Consider the following 24,581-nt stretch of genomic DNA (forward strand, 5'->3'; position numbering starts at 1 on the left):
CAGATTTAGGATTATGACTTTGGGGGGGTTAAAGTACGTTTAACCTCGAATCAACAAAATTTAAAGTTCAATACCAATTTCTACTAACATGAAATAAATCAATAATGTTACGATAAAATATTGAACTATATATTCCTTGTCAACATAGTTGAGTACAAAAAGATGATCATACAATTGAAAATATTTTTTTGCCTATATTCACTTACAAAAAGTAGTAACTATTTCTACATGCATTTATTTACTAAAATTAGGCATCTTCAATTAAGCTCGACACTCTTTTATAATATCAAAAACATGAATGATAGAGTCTACATCAAACCCTCTGAGTAATGTTTTTTTCAATGTAAGTAATCAAGTAATTAGCCAGAAAATCATCTCCTATCCTATTGCACAATTTAGACTTAACAAGTTTCATAACTAAAAATGTACGTTTCGATGTAGCAATTGAAACAGGTAAAGTCAACACAAGACGGATCAATCTATTAATAACAGAATAACTTGTTGACTTTTTTTATTTTTGCCAACATTTGACACAACTCAAAAATGGTTGACATCTTCTGATACTTGGGAAGTATGAAAATATCAAGCTTATAGTTTTCCAACTGATACTTCAAATGTGATTTTTCTTGTTCGGTGAAATTCATGGGATAAAATTTACTTGCAACATTGCAAATATCCTCAATTTTAAATGATTTATAACTATCACTAGGATCCAAAGTTGAGCTAAGAACAAGCAATTCCATTACATCTTCTTTAAACTTATTATTTAATTCTTGTAACTGAGAATCGATTGTAATGATAAAAGTATCAACTTGAAAATGATGTTCCACGGTGAGTTGATCTCTTTCAGAATGAGACCAACTTTGGCATTGTTTTTAAGGACAACTCATTCCAAATAGTTTAAAAAATTGGAGAAGTATTCTATGTACTTCTAAAATTATCTAAAAATAATTTAGAAGTTCAAATTCCTATAATTTTAAATTATTTTAAAATTTTTTATATAATATATAATATTTTTAAAAATTTTGAATTACGATCGCCTTCCAGGCCCCTAGATCCATGCTTGCATGTGTCAGGATAATCATACCTAAAAATAAGATTAATCTTGCGCATCATATAACTTCATTATAGATCGGTGATACACGTTATTGCTATCATTATTAAACTCAGTTATTGGGTTAGGATTTTGCAATAAAAAAATAAAAAAAACAACATTTAGAACTTAGCCAGTGGGCAGACTGGGGGGCTAGGATATTAGGGTTTAGCTTTTTTAAATTTTTATCAGAGTTGTGTGAGGACAAAAGGGTGGTATAGTACGCGAATCCGTCACAACAGCGTAAGAATAAAAACAGAGATAAAAAAAAGTTGAGAGACGTCACTCAACTGCCATGAAGATAAATAAACAGATAGATAGATAGAGGTGGAGATAAGACTAGGTCTAGTAGGGGGTATATATGAGCAAGCTTTTTTATTAGCTTTACGTCATGTCCATCACTAGTGGCTTTCCATATGGAAAGTTTTCAAAAACTATCAAATAGGGTAATAAATACTTTTCACCCTTCAAATTTAACACAAATTTTACTTTACTTTTTATAATTTTAATTTGATTTAATTTTTTATTATTTTCTTATATGTATATTTAAAAAAATTGACAATTTTTTTTAAATCGTTAATTTTAATATTCAATTTCAATAAAAGACTAAACTAAAACCAAATTTAAAATATAGAGACGAAATTATTTAATTTAAAACAATAATAACCAAAATAAAACTTGAATCAAACTACTGGCATTAAAAGTAAAATTAATCCCAAAAAAAAAAAAAAGGAAAGCTACAAATAGAGAGTTAAAAATTTTAGGATAACTTACATCATTGGTTCCTATAATTTAAGAAAATTTTCACTTTGATCTTTGTATTTTTAATTTGAACCATTTGAATCTTATATTTTCAATTTTATTACCGTGTGTTCCTTCTATCACTTACTGTTAATGTTTGGAATGAAAAAAAAAAAGTGCAAAAGTAGAGAACAAAGTGAAAAATAATTACCAGTGGTTCTTGTAGTTTATTCTTCATTTTAATTCCTTTAGTTTTGCACATTATTTATTTATTTATTTTTTTCATTCCAAACTTTAACAGTAAGTGATAAAAGGAACAGACTATAATGAAATTGAAAATATAAGATTTAAATTGTTCAAATTATTTAAATTAAAACTATAAAAATTAAAATAATACTTCATTTAAACTATAAGGACTAACAGTATAATTTATTCAAAACTTTTAAAACAATGTAAGAATCTTTATAATGTATGTCACGATCCAAACCCGCCTTTACATGTTTAACGTCATAACCGGCTAGTAATCCGAGATTACCAAAGACCTTCTTGTACAAATCAAAATAATCGGGACTAACGGAAGTGTAATATAATCATATACATGTCCGGGTCGTTACAATTTGAAGTTCAATCTTTAGTTTAATTTATAACTTATCTGTTTATAAAGTTTTTTTTTTTTCCTTATCAAAATTTTTTAACTGATGAGGAACAATGGGAAATAACAGCACAGTAATGTCAAAAAAAAAAGGAAAATATTATTTCAGTTGATATTTTAAAAAATAATTAGAAATTAGTGAAAAATATTATAAATATTAATATTTAAAATTTTAAACTTTTTAATAAATTTATTTTTTTTCTGCCTCTCACTGGGTATAATTCTCCGCTCCCCTCCAAAAAAAAATTATAAATTAGTATTACAATTTAGAATTTAATAATTAAAATATTATATTTTTTTCACTAATTTATATAAAAAAATTTCTCATTCCACTGACAAATAAGTTCCCCAACAACAATAGTACAAAGTGCATAGTGAAAATACAATAAAAGTAGCAAAGGTGAAGAATCGCATCATTACCAGAAAGGTAATCTTAATTATGTTGGCACCCCAAAACTAGTTAATCGTGTGCACAGCATAGCCCAACCAAGATGAGACAAAAACAAAATTGGCTAAAAAAATGCAAAAGTTTGTAAAAAGTAATTACTTTTGTTTTGTATGTATTTTCTATGTGGGTAGATGTATCGTTTTTTTTTTAAAGTTAAATAATAGTTATATCTTTTCAGATTTGAAAAAAATACAATAAATTTATAATTGTAACTTAATTGTATTAGATTATCTTAAAATTTTAATATAAATAACTCTTGACTTCTTTTTCATTAATAATTCATTAATTATATGAATGAAAAAAATTATTTTTATCTTTTTTATACTAAAATATATTTCTTTTATGTATCTTTATGTCTTTATATTTTTTTCATTAGTTTCAATCAGTTTAACTTTATTAAAAAAAATAACATAATTATGACAAATTTTAAAACTCTTTATATTTATCTTTTTAAATTTCAAAGAGATTAGTGTAATTGATTTTTTTAATGAGTGAAAACTTGAACCGACCTTTCTGTTTTACAATTTTACAATGAGAGATTATTGGTGGCATTGGCTTCATCTAGTGACGCGTGTCATTGTTTCTCAAAATACAACATAAAAAGGGTTTATTCTATTATTTAAACCAATAATAGTTAAATAATTAAGGATGCTACTTGTCCATATCGTATCTTTAAATCACTTAAGTTTGGTTAATATACTTGAGAGTTTGTTTCACTCATTATCAATTGATCTTGAATTGGATGATGTAAGATGATATCAAAATTGGGTCTTTGGTTGTCTCTGTTGGGTCAAGTCTCTGCCCGATGTCAAATCTCTCGTATTACATCTCTCTGTCACCTTCACATGCTATCTGAGTTACGTAGACTTGTATATATCGCCTCTATTAGCCATCTAAACTTGATTAATATAATTGAGAGACCTCTATTAGTTTTGAGTTTGATATTTTAACCAGGAATATTAGATATCCTTTTTTCAAGAGCACTATATAATTTTTTCAATCACATTGATACAATATTTTTTTGATAATATTAAACAATTTTTCAATATAGTGTGTGATTGTCGTATTATATGCGTATCTTATTTATTGGCTTATTAAAACTAGTCATTTTAATCCTACTAAACTTGCAAACCTTAACATTATATTTTTAACTTTCTTATTATCTACAGAATAAAGTAAAATAATACCTAGTGATAAGATTGTTTTTAGAATGATATAACAAATGGGTCAGTGAACTTGAATTTATTTATATTGGAACAGAAAAATATGCTACTGTAGCAGAGTATTGAAGGTCATGTTCAATTCAAATATAATTTCATATATTTGTTTTCTCATTCGATCATCCACCCCATTCGCGGAGTGTCATATTTTCTCATTTTATCAAATTCCAACAATTTATGTTCAGAAGAATTAGTAATACCTATGTAAAATGAAAGTATGGTACCTATAAGATTTGAGATTGGGTAATTAAAAATAAATGATGGATACCTCAACGCATTCATTATTTGATAATTATATAAGACAAAAATATTGAGATCCTTTGTCGGTGTGATTGGATTAAGAATTGGTCTAGACCATATACAACGAAGTATGAGTAAGGGGATTCTTCTTCATTTTATAGGTGGCCACTAAAATTAGCAGAACTTGAATATAAATTAGCTCATTATGAAAGGATTACTTTTGCAATAACACCTTAATGGGCAAGAAAGATAATTGTTTCAAGGTTACCCTATCAAACAGTATAAGATGGCAAATTTATCAAAAAGAGGATGTTACTCTTAGAAAATTATGTGATTGAGCAAGATTTAGATGAATTTGACACAATATTTGAAAAAAACGATGGTAACTATGATTTTATTGATGTCATGAGTGACAAAGTGATATAGAATGTAAACAATATCATGGATTGACAAAATTATGAGTTGATTCTCTAGATTGGTAAAACCATGAGTTGAAGCGACTACTTCACCATCACTTCTACTTTCATAGTAAAATATAGTTCAAGTCCACATTTTAAATTCGGATCCACTATTTAAATTATTGTATTATTATAAACGAAGCCAAAGATCGCAATTGAAGTCCAAACACTACAAGAAATCGCACTTTTGTCAACTAAAAATTTAGTCTGCAAAAGTTATCCGCGATTAATTTTTTTGGTCGCCACTTTCATCACCAATTGAGGGTCAGGAAAAGTAATTAGCAATTAAAATTTTTTTTAGTCAAGAAAAAGTTCTAATTTGGCGACGATCTTCTCAGATCTGGCAGAGGCACCAGCAGAGGAGAAGGAGGAGGATCATCGACAGCGGTGGGTGTTTAGGAGAGAGAGAGAGAGAGGGGCACCAGCAGAGGACAGAGGAGGATCATCGACGACAATGGCAATCTGTGGCGGTGGCCATAGCCGTGGCCATGGCGATCTATGCCGGTGGCGGTGGTCTGCGGAGAGGTGAGGTTTAGTGGTAAAGGAGAATCTGTGTGAGAGGTTTGAACAAATCTTAATATATAATAACTAAATTTTTTGGTGACTAAATTTGTGTGTGTAAAAAAATTTTTACACTCGTTGACGTGTGTAAAAAATTTCACTTTTAGTGACTAAATTTGTTTTTTGTCACAAAATCTTAATATGTAATAACTAAATTTTTTGGTAGCCAAATCTCAATCAACGGCGACTAAAATATTAGTTACCAAAAGGACTAATTTGGAGACAAATTTTTTTTTGGTTGGAAAAAATGAATATAGGATGACTAATATCTTTTTTAGTCGCTAAAACTTAACATTTTCCGACAAAATTGTTTGGTCGCCAACGAGTAATCATAAAAATATCACCATTATTTGGCGACTAAGTTTGGTCGGCCGTTGTCTGTCAGTACATTTAGATATCAAAACGACGCCGTTTTGATATCTACGACTAAATTATATTATTCGCTAAAAGATTATACTCTCCCGCCTAGTTTTTCACCCTCTTGCCTATATTTTTGGCGACTAAAATTTCAAATTGGTCACAAAAAATCAATTTTATGCAACAAAATTACTTTAGTTGATAATAATATGAATTTTTAGATATGATTTTTTTTTTTTTAGTCGACAGACAAAAGTAATGTTTTGAAAACCGAATCAGACTGATCGGTTGACCTATCAACTAATTTAGGTTTCGGTTCTGAGACCCTCAAATCTCGAACTAGCTGGAAAACTAATCTTTTTTAGTTAAATCGATCAAATCCGCAATTAAATCGGGATAGCGGAACAACCTAGTGTGGGTTGAAGAAACCCGGTAGTATCTCGATTGGGCTGAAGTGCTCTTTAATAAAAACAAGTACGAAATCTGTAGTGCCTACCCCTTTTTTGATTCAAAAATGATTTAGACCTCTAAAAAGAGAGCTCTAATAGAGCACTAATTTGTCTTTTTCCTCCCCATTTTTTGTCTTTTACTTCACTTTTTTTTTTTAGGTGGACAGCTCATTAGAGCTGCACTGTAGCAGCTCTAATTAGAGCTCTACAGCACTTCCGTTTCTGATTTATTTTTCGACTTGTTTTTCAAAAGTTTTGTTTGGAAAATAAGCCTGCGTTTGGTTGTATTTTGTAAATGTGATTTGAGAGTATGAGTTATATTTTGAGTTTGTGTTGTAAAATTATGATTTGAGTGTAGAAAATTTGTTTGGTAAAGAGTTTTGAAAATAGTTTTGGAAAAGAGGTTTGATTTGAGTGGGGAATTGTTGATGTGACATTTGATATGTGATACAAAAATTTACAACTCATAACTAAACATACAACTCAAAATTATTTTAAAGCATATAAAAAATTTAAAATTTTCAGAAAATATTTTTCCCGATTATATAAATCAATTGAAAAAAAAAAAAAATTCACTGCTTCGGACAGCCGGCCGGTCAACCGGCCGGACGACCGGCCGGACGTCCCGTTCGCCCAAACGCCCCCTCTGCAACAAACAGAATGCTTTGACATATAGACAGAGCTTCCGGCAGAGTTTTGGAAAATTAATTCCAAAACTCTTACCAAACATCATGCTCAAACTCAAGTGTTGAAAACTATTTTCAGAGCACAAACAAACAGAGAATAAAAAAGTCTATTTGAGTTGAACTTTGACTATTTTAACATGAGAATAAAAAAGTCTATTTGAGTTGAACTTTTTGATTTTTTTAAATTTTATAAAAAATAAAATAATTATGATTGAAATATAATATTTTATTTTACTAATTTTTTAAACTTATTTTTTTTTTAAATTAAATTAGCCCATAAATTAAAAAATAAAAAAAAAACCTCATACCAATCGAGGACAAAATATTTTGTAAAAGGCAAAAAGTAATTTATCCACGGATGTATCATGTATTAATCATTAAGGTCATGTTTGTTTGGGTAGACATGAGCTTGGGATTGGACTAATAGTTCAATAAAATTATTAATCCGATGTTTGGTTAAACAATTGAAGTAGGAATTAATTATTTTAAACTTGACTATTAGTTAAGATAGGATACATAATCCAACAAATTTATAGTCCTAGGACTATTAGTCATGGGAATGCTAATCCAGTCCGCCCAAACAAACATAGCCTAAATGCATTGCCATATCTTTCTCTCTGCACGCGTGCCTGGACCCACTGGTAGTGACAATCTCATCAAACTCCAGTCTCCTGATTGAGGCCTCATTTATTAATTATATATTTTAATTAAAAAAATTAAAAAATTATTATGAATTATTATATTATTTAAAAAAAAATTATATATATATTTTTATAAAAATTTAAAAGTTATTAAAAAAGTACATTCTCAAACCAGACCTAAGACTACAAAAAAAAAAAAAAAATGAAATCAAGGATTGTTTTGAAAAAAAAAATAAATTAAATTAATTAAATTGCACCAAACTAGTTTTATATATATATATATATATATATTAATAAGAAACGATTTGTGATATTTTTAAATTTGATTTTTTTTTTTTTGTTTTCAATTCAGTATGAGTTTAAGTATTTTGTGCACCGGACTAAATCAAAATCGACTGGTTTAACATATAAAATTATATTAATAAGTATAATAAATTATTAATATTAATTAATCAATTTTATCATCTCTATAACCTAGTCTCTAAACTCTTATTATTATATATAATTTTAACTTTAATTTTTTTGTTTATATTTTTGTTAATTTGTGAATTGAAAAGTATTTATCAAATGGACATATTGGATATGTTGAAGTGATGGACAAACAAATAATTTAATATTTTTATATAAATTAGTAATTATAAAAAATCAGTTCAAGTTTAAAAATTGCACTAAATTGGACCGTTTCAATTGGTTCGTTTGATGCAGTTTGATGAGAGAAGTGATCTGTATCGGTATTCAAAATAATAAAATTGACATTATCGGTTTAGTAAAATTTTTTATCTAAATACCGACTCTACCGAACCGATTATATCTCTAGACGAAGCAATTAAAAGTTGGGGAATAACTCATCAGTGGAGATTTATTTATTTTTATTTTTATTTTTTTACAAAAAAAAAATAAAATATTTGTGATTTTAATTATTAATATTTATAATATTTTCTATTTATTTGTAAATATTTTCTGCCGACACAATGTCAATATCATTTTCCCTTAAAAGTTTGGGTAAAAATACCTTTATCCCCCTCCAATTGTTGTTATCTTTATTACTTTACTGCCATCAACTACAAATTATAATAATTAGTCTTCCTCATTATTATTATTATTATTATTATTATTTAATTTAAACCTTTAAGACTAAAGAAAAATGCTTCGGACCCCGCTGGGGTCGACCCCCAGTGAGGTGGCGCTCCGTGATTGGGCCAAAAAAAAAAACTGTTCTTTTTTTTTTTTTTCTTCTAAGTTTCAGCCAGTGGGGGCTCGCCACCTCACTGGGGGTGCGACCCCCACTGGGGGTCTGTAGCAGAATTGAAGACTAAAATACCATTTCATCAATAGAATAAATTATACTTTATCCCTTGAACAATCAGTCAATATTATTTTATCACCTTGAACTATCACCTATTATCATTTTTAATTTGGACCTTTTTATTTTTCATTGGATCACTAAATTAATTTTTAATTTGTCAAAAAAAATTTAAAAATTTGAAAACCAAAACAAAGCGAAAATATTTATGAAAAAATCTAAAAAAAAGTTTACTAAAGACAAAAAATATAGAAATATACCAGTTTTGTGTTTTATTTTTGTCTTTAGTGTTTTTTTCAAAAATTTATTCACAAATATTTAACTTTTAAGTGTGTTTACAAATTCAAAATTTTTGACTAAAATATGAAAAAAATTACTAAAAACAAAAAAAGAAATTTAAATAAAATAAACTTGCAAATTTTATTTTAAATTAAAAATCAAATATATATATATATTTTTAGTTGAGGGGGTAGAGTCTATTGATGAGTGATAGTTTAAGAAAGTAAAGTGTAATTTACTCCTATAATAGGATATTTTCGTAACTAAGCCTTAATTTTTAAAAAATTAATAGATGGATATTAGAAAGTAATTTAGGGGGATAAATTGTAATTTTCCCTTAAAAGTTAAATCCATGCCGGCACCAAATTCATAGAATAAATGTCCCGTTTGTTTTGTGGTGTAATGGATGGAATGTGATTATGATGGATGTGGGGTTATTTGGAAGGGGGATTTGGATGGAGGAGGGGGAGGTGGTATCAGAAAAATAGTGAGGGCATTAAAATTTATTTTATTTATTTTATTTTTATATATTGGGAATTTTTTTGAATATTAATGTTTAATTTTTTATATTTTTATATATTTTTTTATTATTTTATATAAAAATAATTTAACAATTCTTACATTAACAACTATCATTAAAATAAATATAATTTTATCTAATCTTCTCAATATCAATTCCCACACTAATAATCCTCCCATTATAAATTTCCTCCGTTATACTTTTGAAAACAAACGGTCAAAGTGTAGTAGGCAACCACAACTACTTAATTCTCTCGAGTAATAAATTGTTTATAGAACTTGTCGAAAGCATATATCCTCTCCTCTTTTCTTCATTCATCATGCACTGCCCACCACTGACTCTGGGCCCAGATAATAATATGATTTTGGGTTGAAAACACAAATATACTTACTTTCCAGAAGAAGAAAAAAAACGCATACAATAATAGAAAAAGTTATTGATAAATCTAAGTTGATGGGTGTATTAGGCATTGAGTGAGGATCCTCTCTTTGCAGCTTCCGTGTTTGTGCCTGTCCTTGTAGGCCTTCGGGTCTACTTTTAGGCCCAATTTTGATAATCCGAACTGTTCATATTTTATGATTTATTCAGTATATCATACCTGTAAAAAATCAAGTTGATCGGATATCAGAAAGTATGTGTTCGGAAAACTGTTTATTAAATTCTTTAAAAAATAGTGTTTAGTTCAATTTTTCAAACACATACTTTCTGATATCCGATCAACTTGATTTTTTACAGGTATGATATATTGAATAAATCATAAAATATAAACGGTTCGGATTATCAAAATTAGACCTAAAAGTAGACCAGAAGGCCTGCAAGGACGGACGCAAGCACAAACTTGCAAGGAGAGGCTCTTGACTCGTTGAGGAATTAATCTTTTTTTTTTTTTTTTTATGAGAAAGACAGCGTTGAATAGTCATCGGAGTTGTCACCGGAAAATTGGCTGAAAAAAGTAGCTGGAAATTTGTCAACGACCTGCGGCTTGCTGCAGTAGCTGGTGGTAATGAGTTAAATATATAGACGAATAGCTATGTCATATGTGTACAAATAATTAAATATTTAAACATGTAATTTTATAGATAGGTGATATATAAATAATGAAATATTTAAACAAATAAACATATAAATAAGAATAAATAAGTATCTTTTTGGATAAATAATACCATTTTAATCAAAAAAAAATTAAAATTTGGACCTTTTCACTCAAGAGTTTCAAAATAAATTTATGGCCTAAATGCTGATAAAAATATTACACTTACTACTATTAGTTTTTAATAATGTTACAATAGGCTTATTGATACAGTTAATATGATTTATTTATAATTTTTCTTATTTGCAGATTTTGTACCAGATTATTTGCAAAATAGTAAAAAAATAGTTTAAATAAATTTTAAAAAATAATTATTTGAAAATTAGAGAATGAGGCCTTGTTTGGTTTAACTCTCAAAACACAATTTTTGAAAAAAAAAAATTTCAAAATTTTGTTTGGTTGGAAATTTTTTGAATTTTTTTTTTCAAAATCACTTTTTCTCTCCTACACATAAATCGAGTGGTTGTTTTTAGCTTTTCTTTTATATCTTTTAGATTATACAGTAAAGTGTGAGATGAGATGAGAAAAGAAATTATCGTGGTTTCTCACTTGAATAAGAAAGTAAATGAAATGGTTATAATTTCTCATCATTATGTTTGGATGAAAAAAAGAGATACGAATGTGGTTTCTCACATATCTTGTTTGGATTAAATAAACAAGAGAAAAGAAAGGAAAGTATTGTGTTTCATTTTATCAAAATAGACTTCTATATTAATAAGTTATATATTTTCATAAAGGTAATTTTGATATTTTAAAAAACTTTCATTAAACCCAATTCCTTTCTCACTAAATCTTATCACTTTTGGTGAGAAACAAAATATAAGTTTGGTGATAATCATTTTCTCACCATCTTTCTCACCATTTCTCATCTAGTTAACAATCGAAATAAGTGAAGGAGTTTTCTATTCTCACAATTTCTTTTCTTTTTTCACCAAATCCCTCCATCAAATCGGTGTGTAAAGCTTAAGTTCAAATTTGAACTTGAGAGAATTTGAAGGGCTCATGGAACCAATCACAAGTTCCGTTTCAATGATTCCAAACATTCATTTTTTAAGATTCATCGTATATATCATCCATGAAAAAAGTTAAATCGATCTGATAATTGTAAATTTTTCATTTTATTGTACTTGTCTCCAAAAAATTAGATGGTTTAATTCTAAAAACATATTTATCGTTCATATTTTTAGAGACAAATACTATAAAATAAAAATGTTATGATTATTAAATCGACCTAATTTTTTTCTATGGATGATATACACTGGGGCCCTAAAAAAATAAACAGTTTGAATTATCGAAATAAAACTCATGGTACTTAAGTTATCTTAAATTCAAATTTGAATATGAGAGAAGGCCAACCCTTATTTCTACTATCTTATCTTTTACTTTGATATGTTGACTTAGTAAGTGTTTGTTTGGATGAATTGAATATTGTTACTGTTGAGATAAATAGTTTTTGAATTATTTGGTTAAAAATGTGGTGTATTTGACTATTAGTCTGATCTTCACTTTTCTAACCAAATGATTGACTAATAAGTTTATTAGACATGAAATCCGATTACATGCCTCAATCTGATAAAACAAACGCTCTTTTAGTAATTAGCATTTTTATGAGTGGTAAGACTCATTACACTAATAGTATATTGATGGTTTTGGCTTTTATCTAGTTTAAATATGAACTTGAAGAATTTGTTAGCTCGTGAAGTCTATTATGAGTCTCATTTTGATGATTCAAACCATTTATTTCGTAAGGCTTTCTGTGTATATTATCTATGAAAAAATTAGGTCAATCCAATCGTCATAACCTTTTATTTTTATCGTGTTTGTCTAGGAGCAAATCCTTTTCATACTTTCCATATCCTTCAAGACTCTACTTCATGAGCCTCACGGGATTCATGATGGTGATTCAAACAATTCATCTTGTAGGCAACAAAGAGAAGAACATATATATATATATATATATATATATAATTAGCTTGATCAGATATCAATAGACATACTAACTTATTGTATTTTGTTTTATAAATTAGACGCTTTAGTTTAAAATCATATTTACTATTTATTTCATAAAACAAAACACGATTAATTAGTGTGTCTATCTATATTCGATCAAATTAATTTTTTGCATATGTATTCTTCTCTTTGAGGCTTACAAAATGAACGGTTCAGATCAATGTTATGGGTCCTGTGGGATTTACAAAGTAAAATCTTGAGAGATATAGAGAAGATGGAGTCTTGAGGGGAGTTGCTCCTGTTTGTCTAACCTTTTTATTTTATTGTGTTTATTTCCGAAAAAATAAATGACAAGTATGTTTTTTAAAATAGACCATCTATTTTTTTCGAAACCAATATGCTAAAATAAAAATGTTATAATTGTTATATCGACCTAATTTTTTTCCATGAATGATATATACGGAGAATTCTATAAAATGAATGTTAGGGTTGTGTTATATTAGTTATGACGTATTGTTGTATTAGTTATGACTCATTGTGTTGTTGGTCATGACATTGTTTTTGTTATGACGCAAAGGCTATTTGGTTATACCTTATAAGGTGTTAACTCATTTTTATTTTATTTTATTATGACTCCCATGAAATTAAGTTAGTATACCATAGCATTATCCAATACCTCCATAAATATTTTAGTGAGATTTACATAAAACAATTGAGTTAAATGAATATAAGTATGCCACATCAGCAAATAATTAAAATATTAATAAATTAATAAATAAAATATAATAATAAAAAAGAAAGATAAATTATAAATACTCTTTGAAATTTTTTTAAAATACGAATTATCTCATGTGATTTAAAAATTATAAATATCTCATTGTCAGAATTTTTGTTTAACAGAATTAACTGAAAAAATGAGATTCATATATATTTTTATACACAATAACAAAATTATTTGAATTATAAATTGAAATATATTTATGACATTATTAAAAATTGTTAATTGACTTGATAATTTATTAATAAAAGAAATCACTTGTTATGAATTCAAAAATTTTAAAAGACCAGATATAATTTTCAAAATTATAAAAAAAAAATTCAAATATTTTAAATAAATCTCAGAGTTTTGTCTTTGTTGACCACAAATATTTATAATCTAACCAAAAAATTTTACTAGAAAGTATAAGGGATGGTCAAAACTAAATCATGGGCACAACCATGCTCTTTGGACAAGGAAATGGACACCAAAGTTATTCAAAAATAAATTATCAATAGATCTTACTTTTAAAATTTATTATGTATTAAGTTTTATTAATAAATTTATTAAGTGATAAATTTATCAATCTCTTATTTTTATGGATAAATTTATAGTGATAAATTTATTAGTCAAGATCTATAGATAAATAAATCTAATTAATAGAACTAATTAGTAAGGCCTAGTTTGGGAAGACTAAATAAGTGCACTTTTTGACTTTTTATGAAATATGGGTTGAGTTTAAGTTGGGTTTGAAGTGATGTGTTAGAGAGGCGATATGACTTAAATAAGATGATATAACTTAAATAGGATAGTGACTTTTTAACTTTTTGTCTTTTTTCAATCATGCCAAACTTGACCTAAGTGTCTCGTTGTTCAATTGAGGCCCCAAAAAAATAAAAAAGAAGTTAAGTTTCAAATGGTAGGTCATGGCCGCACTTTTGTATGCGTTTGCCTATCGGGAAAATATTTAATGCTTTTGGAACATTGTTTCTTTTCATTTACGGGTTAAACGTATTATCAGTTGTCACTTACAACTCTAATATAAAAATAACGAGTTCTATAAATTAGACAAATAATTACTACTCTTCAAAGCACAAGTAAACCTTTGTTTTCTTATATTTTAAAGAAAATTACTAATTACTTGTTAACTTTAAAAAATTATTATAAATTTATTTATAAAATTCATCATTATTTTTGTAATTTTATACTAAACTGAAATTTTCTCTATATTGTATGGGTAAAATTTACAATAAATCCCTAAATTAATGTCCTTTGTGATTTGCTCCATAATGTTTAAAAATCGACACCTAAGCTCCTCATTTTGGAACACTAAACCAATAAAAAGCTCCTTACATCATTTTCCAACACAACCAGTATAAGTGTAATATTGCATAACCAAACAAGGTCTTATGTTCGTTCAAAAAAATAAAATAGAAAACAAGGTCTTATATGTAAGGATGGATCTAGGAGCGGTGGCACCCTCAAAAAATTTAAAAATTATGTATATATATATATATATATATATATAAAGATTTGCAATTGTTTACATTACAAAATTAAAAAAAATAGTTTTCAAATTGAGTTTTATCAAATATTGATTTGTTTCAATTGTTATTTGTGTTTTTTGTTATATTTCTGTATTGTTTAGAATTACTAATATTCTTATATTTATTATTATTTAATGTTATTCTTGTTTTTCATTCACATGCCATTTAGGATCAGTTTGGTTAGAATAAAAATGATAGAAAGTAAAAGAAATTGAATATATATATATATATATATATTTCTAAGTTTATTTAGCATGAAAATGGTAAAAGTTACAAGAAAATTAATTTTCTTGTACAACTCATAATAGTATGATGACTAAGCTTCCAGTTTTGAAAAAAATACAAGAAAATACAAGAAAGTTTAAATTTACTATAAAAGTAGTTACTTATAATTAGAATTCCTATGTTCTTAAAAAAATTTTGAAAAATCTAAAAAACCCAATATATTGATTTGTCATTATGTTTCAATTTTAAATAACGAATGCCAATCTCAATCAAACAATCAAAGACAAATCGACACAACAATTTAACGTGAAAAAATCAACAATTGGAGTGCCTCCAATTGTGATAAAAAAAATCATGGGCCAAAATCACAAAACAATCCACTAAGAAGACCAAAAAAAATTACACAAGTGTATTATCAATTACCTAGTGAATCTACGTTCGAATTGAACCGACGGCAGTGTGTCTCTTTCAACACCGTCTTCACCTTGGATTTGTTTTGTCCAACGTTGAATCCATAACACTGATGTCAAATCCACGACGATGAGTCACTTTAGAATCCACCAAAGCTTCAGGCTCAAGTTTTCCGGAATTCACCGAAAAACAACTCTCTCTTTTGTGAATAAAGGAAAACAAACAAACCCTTAATGATATAAATATGAAATTCACGGATCCATTGTTCACTCTTAAATCATCAAGGAAATACTCATAAAGCACTCTCCAATATACAACACTTTGTATTTTCTTCCTTTATGAAAATCTAGACGGCCCAAACCCTAGAAACAGCGAATAATGCACTTTATAGAAAATAGGATCGCGCAGACCGCTCGAGCGCACATTTCACTGCTTGAGCGGTGTGACTAAAGACGGTGCGAAACATATATGCTGACCGCTTGAGTACAACTTTCATCGCTCGAGCGATAAAACTTTCTTCTCAAAAGTTCAGGCGCTCTGCAAAAATACTAGATGATCTGTTTCTTCACTCAAGTGCACAAATGATCGCTTGAGCGGTCAAATAATTTCGACTACATTTTTGCTTTTTGCTTCGGGGGCGCTGCCCCTCAATCCCGTCACGGCGTTGCCCCGGACTTGCTGTGGCACTACCCCTTGGCTCCCCGTGAGCTGACCGAGGTTAGTGAAGTGGCAAGCATGAAAGGATTTAGATCACAAACTCCTCTGCATAGGCACAATTTGAGTTAGATTCACATCTAAATACTCATAACCTCACTGAAATAAAAGAACGAATAAAATTACAACCGAAAGGAGTTTTATCAAACAGAATTGCTAATTACAAAAACTTAACAATTTTCATCCTAATCAAATTCATAAGAGAAAATATATTTTATTTTATTTTATTTTTCTTTTCTTTCACTTTACTTTCTACCATTTTCACTTTCTATAATTTATTTATTTCTAATCAAATGGAGCTTTATTTATTTTTTCCTTCTATAAATCGCACTTTAATTTGCTTATGCATTTTATTTTGCATTCATTCCTATTTATTCATTCTCTAAAAATAAGAACATTGTCCGAAAATGAAAATATTGTTTACATTCAGTAAGTCATTCTTAAAATTGAGTTCGTAGAATTTAATATCATTTATTGAAACGAATTATTATTTTACTTCTAAAAACATACATTTTCAACTATAAAATTTTTTAAAACTAAATTGTGTAGGTAAAATAATTTTATAACAAGTTATTTGAACATATTTATTAAGAAAAAATATTAGTTAAGGTTTTGATATTGTGTCCATCGCAAATGTTTTTATATATTATAAGAAATTTAAATCAAAATTTAAAATTTTTATAATAATTTTTTTTTGATAAAAAATTACATGTATTTTTGCCTCCCAAATTTTGAAGGGGAGAATTTCAAAAAAGTAGAGAGTAAGATTTTTTTTTTTTTTTTTTTTTCACAACTATTGAAGATACAAGGTTCATTTATATAATTAAATGCATAGATTATTTGTGCTTTTATTATTTTGTAATTATTTTTTTAATTTTTACATTTTTTTGACCTTTTTCTATTTTGAATCATACCCCCCCCCCCCCCCCCCAAAGTTGGGTTAACACATGCCGACAACCAATTATCTCAATGCCATCATGACATTTAAAGTATCTATTTTTTGTACGTTAAAAAAAAAATAAAAAATCATGGAGTCGTCCTGCTTATATATGCTCTGTAATGTTTTTTTAGTTTCTAATAATGTCCCTTATAATCAATAGCTATCACATCTAATAATTGCTTCATTAATTCTTAAGGATTCGATTTAATCAAAAATTTTCATCGTTTATATCGCCCATTAATTATCAAAGTATTCAAAACATAACTATCAAATCACGGCCTTGTTTAGAAAAGGTTAAAATTTATAAAAAAATGGGCAAATTACATATACACCCCTCGAGGTTTGGCTAAATTACAGATACCCCTGAGGTTTCAGAAATTACATCCCGCCCCCAGAGGTTTGTATTTTCATAACAATTTGCCCCCTGAGGTTTATATTTCATAACAAATTACCCCTAATTTCTTATGCAAATATAGCATTTAGGGGGAATTCGTAATTTCTCAAACCTGAGGGGGGCATCTGTAATTTATCCAAACCTCGAGGGGTGTATATGTAATTTGCCCTAAAAAAATAAATAGACTAAAATAATTAATAAAATAAAATATCACATCAAATTCATAATTATTTTATTTTTTCTCTCACAATATCACACCAAACTACAAAAAAATCTAATCATCTTCTCAAATATAAAAATTTTAACCTACTAAAATAGTCAAAAACTAAAATAACCTACTAAATAACTAATTTCCCAAATAAGGCTAATATGTTTCTCCCCAAAAAAAAAAAAAAAAAAATTAAATTGTAAACACTTAGAATTAAATATGAATTTATTTACATAAAATTTAATTAGTGCAAATATGTGAGCATCATACTAAAAAAGTATAAGGTCTTCACCCAAAATGACAGGCTCCACTTTTCTCCAGCAATCCAAATGGGTCAGACTTATTGAATTTGCACCTTACTACTAATATGTTATAGGACAATTTATTTTACTATGTTGTGGTTTAGAGTGCTTTATTTTCTTATGGTTCAAATTTAAATAGAAAGTTCTTATGTAATTTTTGGTCAAAATGCTACCGTTAACACTATTAATTATAATGAAAATGCGGACCCCAGTAATTGCCAACTTCCAGTGACTCCCAGTCCACGTGGCTGTGGGTGATTGGAAGGAAAGAAAAAAAAAAGAAAAAGAAAACTGACGAATGGCGCTGCGCCATGTCACTGGGGATTGACCCCCAGTGGGGGTAGGAATCACGGTTGTAATTATAATTGTGAAATCACTGTAATGCCTTCAGCCGATATACTTTTTTTGTTAATTTTTTTTCTCTCCTCTCTGATACATATAATTTATAATTTCTATTGTTAATTACATTAAATCACAATTAATTATAAATTCTTACTTATTTATTGTAATTATTAACTTGTTCTAATTTTAATTTAACTATATTTTAGGTCAGAATTAATCCTAAATATTTAATTATTTGTTATAATTGTTAACTTTTTAATCTATTTTCAATTTAATTATATTTTAGATCACAATTAATCCTAAATATTTAATTTTTATTGTAATTCCTAACTTTTAAATCTAATTACAATTTAATTATATTTTAGATCACAATTAATCCTAAATTCTTAATTATTTATTGTACTTCCTATCATGTTAATCTAATTTTAATTTAATTATATTTTAGATTAATTCTTAATAATTATTTATTTTATATTTTTATTTAATTATATTTTAAATCAATTCTTAATTATATTATATTTTATTTTATTTTAATCAACATATTAATCTAATTTTAGATTTGGAGAAAATTGAGTAAAATTATCCTTTTGTTGTATTAATTTCACTTATTTTTTTTTAGAAAATCAAACCCTTGTGTGATACACTTTTCATGAGTTTAGATGAAAAAAACTAACGGTATCAATTTAATCTAAAATCACATCAGAACTTTCTAACTATATGAACCTGAAGAGTAAAGTATTCCAACCCCAAATCATAATGGGTAAAACAACTATGTTATAAGCATTTACGCCTTACCTTTTCCTCTATTCCTCACCAACATCTCTTTGCAAATCAAAACACATGCATTCAATCAGGACAATAGTTTTAGAAATCAAATTATGAGCCCATATTAAAATTCATATGTAAAACGTGAGATATATGTATTTAGGGATAAAGATATACTAGGATTTTAGAGATGTGACACAAAAGTGAGGAACGATGTGAATAGAGTGATTTTGAAGTATTTGGAATATTTGAATTGAAGGTTGAAAAAAATAGTAAAAATAGTATATTAGTGTTTGATTCGATGTTCGCAAATTAGTTTAGAAACACCCATATTCAATTGAAAACGGATTTATAATAAAAATTCCAATTTTCTGTTTTAGGAAATTTTGTTTTTAGTATTAATAATTTTGTTTAAGAATTTTCTTTACTAATGTTGCCTGTCTTTTTTTTTTACTTTTTTGTCAAAATATTAATGTTGCCTAATGTTTCTTTTATGTTTATAGTGTCAATATTTGGGCTTAACTCAATTTTTTCATTTTTAATAATTTTTTAATTTTCCTTTTTAATGTTGATGGGTACAGCCTAGAAGGGCCCAGCCCATGGCATGGCCCAGGAAGGCCCAATCCACCTTTGTCCTATACCCCCAGACAGTTGTGCGGGTTAAAGCCCAGCAGCCAGGAGAAGTCGATGCTGGCCCAGGTCCAATAGCGCTTGGACACCTGTTAGAGAAGGAGTCAGTCACGTAGTAGACAAAGATCCTACAAAGTTATTGGGTCCACACATGAGCCATTAAATGAGGCTGTCATAGGCTTTAATGCAACAGAACCTCTCACGTCGGAGTATGCAGAATTACCATAATCGATGGCAACTAGACTATAGATTTTCGGCTAATGAGACAGTTTAGAGTGGACAAGGAAATGATTAGTATGGGATATGAAGAAGCTTTCGATATACTTTTGGTGACAAGTAATACTCTCTTCCCTCTTTTTCTCTCTCTCAACTCTCCATATACCCACTTATTTCCGATTACCTCTTGTCTAACTTAATCATTGGAGAGTCCATGGGGAGAAACCACTCTAGTTTTGGTACCTCTCCACCGGACCTTTTGCAAGCGTGCGCCAAGAAGATGAAGACGAAGACGACTCGTGGAGTACGTGGATCGGTCCGACCCATCTCCCATTGACGACATCGTACCATCAGTTGGCGTTGTTTGTGGAAAAATCCCTAGTTGACAGTTGTGTTTATTGTCGCCGGAGGAAATTCCACCATCACCCATCCTCTACGTCAGAGTAGATGGTTACGACGAGATCCATGGCTTCACAATACAATGCTGGTATAGCGATCCCGGGTTTACCCTTGTTGTACAGTGATCCGGACATGTGTCCGTGGATGTTGGTAGTTGTTTATTATTTTGTTTACATCCTTTTTACTTCGTAATTGAGTTATAGGATGTGTTGGGCAGGTTTGTTACAGGTTGGTTGAGTTTAGAAACCAAAACTAGTTGCCCAGGTTTTGGCCTGTACGCTCGAGCGGGGGTTTTGGCGCTCGAGCGGAGATTACACCCATTCAGTATTTTCCTGTGCAGCGTTGTACGCTTGAGCGTGGGATTGGCCGCTCGAGCGGGGTTGTCTGAGTGCCGCTCGAGCGTAGAGTTGGAAGCTCGAGCGGAGGCCTGGTTCTGTATAAATGCTGGGAGAGTGCATCCGGCGCTCGAGCGGAAGTTTGGACGCTCGAGCGGGAGTCTGTGAGTGACGCTCGAGCGGGGTGTTTTACGCTCGAGCAGGAGACTGGGTTTAAGTCCCGAAATTGTGACTTTTCAAATCACTTTTTACTTTCTCTTCTCTCTCTTACTTTTCCAAAATCACCATTGTTGAGCCTCTCACTCTAGAACTCTACCTTCTCTCTAGGTTTTGATCTAGTAGGAGTGATTTACTCACCTTTGGCCTTTACAAAAAAGTTGTTGATCGTCGAGGGCTACTTTTTAATCTGAAAATCTCGGGTTTTGGAGCACGTTGGGTTTTGTCGTCTTCTCCTTTGGGACTCCGAATTTGAGGTAGGGATATCCTACTCCTCTCTATGGATTTTGTCTTTAAATTTTAGTATTTTGAGACGTTGGGGTTGGTTTGGTAATTTGTGAAAGTTTGGGGCTTTTGTGCAATTTTACAAAAGTTGGGGTTTTATTCATAATAAACCTAGATGCATGTTTGGCATAGAGAAATGGAATAAATGTTGAATCATTGATGAAAATGTGACTTAAGGGTTGAAATGGTAATTATGGATAACGACCTAATTACATTGTTTGATTAATTGAGATAATTAATTGTGAGAAATGAGGAAATGAAATGTTGATTGAATATCCATTGTGCATTTATTTTCTGTTTAGAAATAACTGCTTTAGGCTATCGGTGGAGGATAGTCGTGATTGTTGTAGACAATGCATGATGATTAGGCAAACAAAAACTAATCAATGGAATGTGTCATGGAATTTGACGGATGATTGGATACATTAGCTGTATGTATTGAATGATGGTATATAGAACCAATGTGTTTGTATACGTTATGTGTAGAGGAGGAGATGGGGGCACTACAACAAAATACACCTTTGGCGACTAAATTTTTAGTCGCCAAAGGTCCTTTTTTAGTCACCAAAGGTCGAATTTTTACTTTTCCCGACAAAAACTTTTAGTCGCCACTGTTGTCGCGAATCCATGGTCGGCAATGCCTTTGGCGACTAAAAACCTGTTAGTCGCCAATTCACAGGTCTTCAGCGACGAAACAAATTGTCGCCAAATGCAATTCCATTTTTTGAAATTATACATTTAGCGACTAAATTTTTAGTCGCCAATAGTGATTTTTTTATTTATTATTTAAACATTTCCCGACTAAGATTTTCGTCGCCAAAAGGTACACCTTTCGGCGACCAACGCCTTTAGTCGCCAATACCATATTTCAGAAAAAAAAAAAATTTGCCTCTGCTGGATGTCCCAAGGTTCGAACCTGTGTCCCAACACTTGCACCCACTACGCCTTTACCAACACTTGCTCCCCCACTACGCCACTCCCAATTCACATGAATATTATTGCAACAAATATTATTTATATACTATATTCATTGGTATTAATACAAAATTGTATATATGAAAATAATTTTTGTTATTTAATATATTTTATGTAAAAAATAAAATATTTACAAAACAAATAGGGTAAGCACTTTTGGCGACTAAATTTGAATTTTAGTCGCCAATACTCCATTTTTTGGCTACTAATTTCTTTTCTGTCGCTAAAACAGTTACAACCCGCCTAAGGCTAGCACATTTGGCGACTAAACTCAATTTTGGTCGCCAAAACCTATACTTTGGGCGACTAAAATGCATTTTAGTCGGCAATTCTTGACCTTTAGCTACTATTTTTTTTTGTAGCCAAAAAACGTCACTTTCAGCGACTAAATTGTTTTTAGTCGGCAAAACTGCTATAATCAGCGACTAAACCTATTTTTTGTCGCCAAAACCATAACTTTTAGTCGCTACTAAATTATTTTAGTCGCCAAAAACCGTGACTTTTGGCTACTAAACAAACTTTAGTCGCTAAAAACCCTATATTCGGCGACTAAACTTCCTTTTAGTCGCTAAAACCCTGCTTTTCGGCGACTAAACTCTTTTAGTCGCTAAAACCCTTATGTTCGACGACTAATTCCATTTTAGTCGCCATTTCATGCACTTTCAGCGACGATTTTTTTTTTTTGGTCGCCGTTTGTGTTTTTTTTTGTAGTGGGGATGCACTCCGCGGTTTAGGGGAAGATAGGGGATGCACCTCTAAACCGGATAGTGTTGGGAGAAGATAGGGGATGAACTCCGTAGATACAGCTCATATGCTTGTCTAGAGAAGTGAAGATAGAGCTCATATGCTTATCTTTGTGAAGTGTGGATATAGCTTATATGCTTATCTGTGGATATTGTTGTTATACATATCTGTTGTAGAATGTGGATATAGCTTATATGCTTATCTGTGGACATTGTTGTTATACATATCTGTTGTAGAATGTGGATATAGCTTATTTGCTTATCTGAGAATGTGGATATTGTTGTTATACATATCTGTTGAGCATGTGGGTAGTGCTTATATGCCTATCTGTTGAAAAAGGGAAAATGAGAAGTAACTTGGACTTATAAGTCGTATGACATAAATATGTGATTTATGTGAATGTATCAGTGTTGACCATCTATCAATTTCTAATCTTTTATTGATTGTTCATGGTTGGTTTAGTGTATTTCTACTGGACTGTGGCTCACCCTATATGGGAATATCATTTTCAGGTACAGGTAGCATGCCACCTCCAAGGACATAGCTTGGGAGGCTAGAAGCGGACATACTTTTGTCGTTTTACTTTCTTATGTATTACATGTAAATTCAAGCCAAGGGCTTAATGTGTAATGAGTTAGTACTCTTTTGTTGTAACCAAGTGTTAACTTGGAAAGCTGTAAGCCCATAGGGCAGTTGCTTTTGTTGTTAACATGTAATACTTATGTAATGGAATTCTGATAATTGAAAGAATGTGAAACGTTTACATATCAATGCATGTCTTACTTGATGGGTTTAATGTTATTTTTTTGTGGGCGTTACAGCTGGTAACCCTCAAGCCGAGTCCTCCAACCCAAACAACCCACTTCCGTATTTCACAAAACTCACCAACAGCATTAACCGACTAACCGAACAAAACCAAGCGTGACTTACCTATCCCTCCTCCTCCACCACTACCACAAAAAGTCCCATCAAACCCGGAACAAGCCCACAATCATCACCCTTTTCAACCACGAGTTTTCCAAGGGTTGTTCCCATCTTTCGCCCTATAAGCTCAACCATCGAATCTTGAAGGGCTGCATGCCTCTCATCCAGGCTCGCAGTTTCACTAGAAGCGACCTTCATTCTTCTACAATAAACCCTCGCAACACCGCACTGCTATTCATAAGGGAGGAGCTAGCAGTGTTCAACCTCTGCTCTAGACTAGAGGGGACAATGCTCCCGTTTGGGATGAAGAACTATAAGCCATAAAGCTTCAACTCCAAGGGGTCATGAAGAATATGCAGAACAAACCATTTTCCACCGTTAACTCTCCCTTCACCACTTCTATCAAGGACAAACCTCTACCCCCCAGATTCAAAATGTTGTTGATTGACACCTTTGAGGGTACGACTGATCCGGTCGACCATATGAAAGCATATAGGACACTCATGATGCTCTATACCTTTCTAGACGAAATCATGTGTCGTACTTTTCTTGTTACACTGAAGG

At 30.0% G+C, this 24,581-nt stretch overlaps 1 protein-coding gene across 1 annotated transcript in view; it reads right to left on the reverse strand.

Moving 5' to 3' along the window:
* Positions 1-24,215, reverse strand: part of LOC145799535 (auxin-responsive protein SAUR50-like) — a 30,311-nt gene extending 6,096 nt beyond the window's left edge. Inside the window, exon 1 of the mRNA XM_082889125.1 lies at positions 24,048-24,215. Coding sequence (XP_082745251.1) covers positions 24,048-24,215 — 168 coding nt within the window. The remainder of the gene's footprint in view (positions 1-24,047) is intronic.
* Positions 24,216-24,581: the final 366 nt, after the last annotated feature.

Source organism: Camellia sinensis, chromosome 9 (assembly GCF_055761805.1).
Source record: "Camellia sinensis isolate YWXY chromosome 9, ASM5576180v1, whole genome shotgun sequence".
Taxonomy (NCBI): Eukaryota; Viridiplantae; Streptophyta; class Magnoliopsida; order Ericales; family Theaceae; genus Camellia; species Camellia sinensis.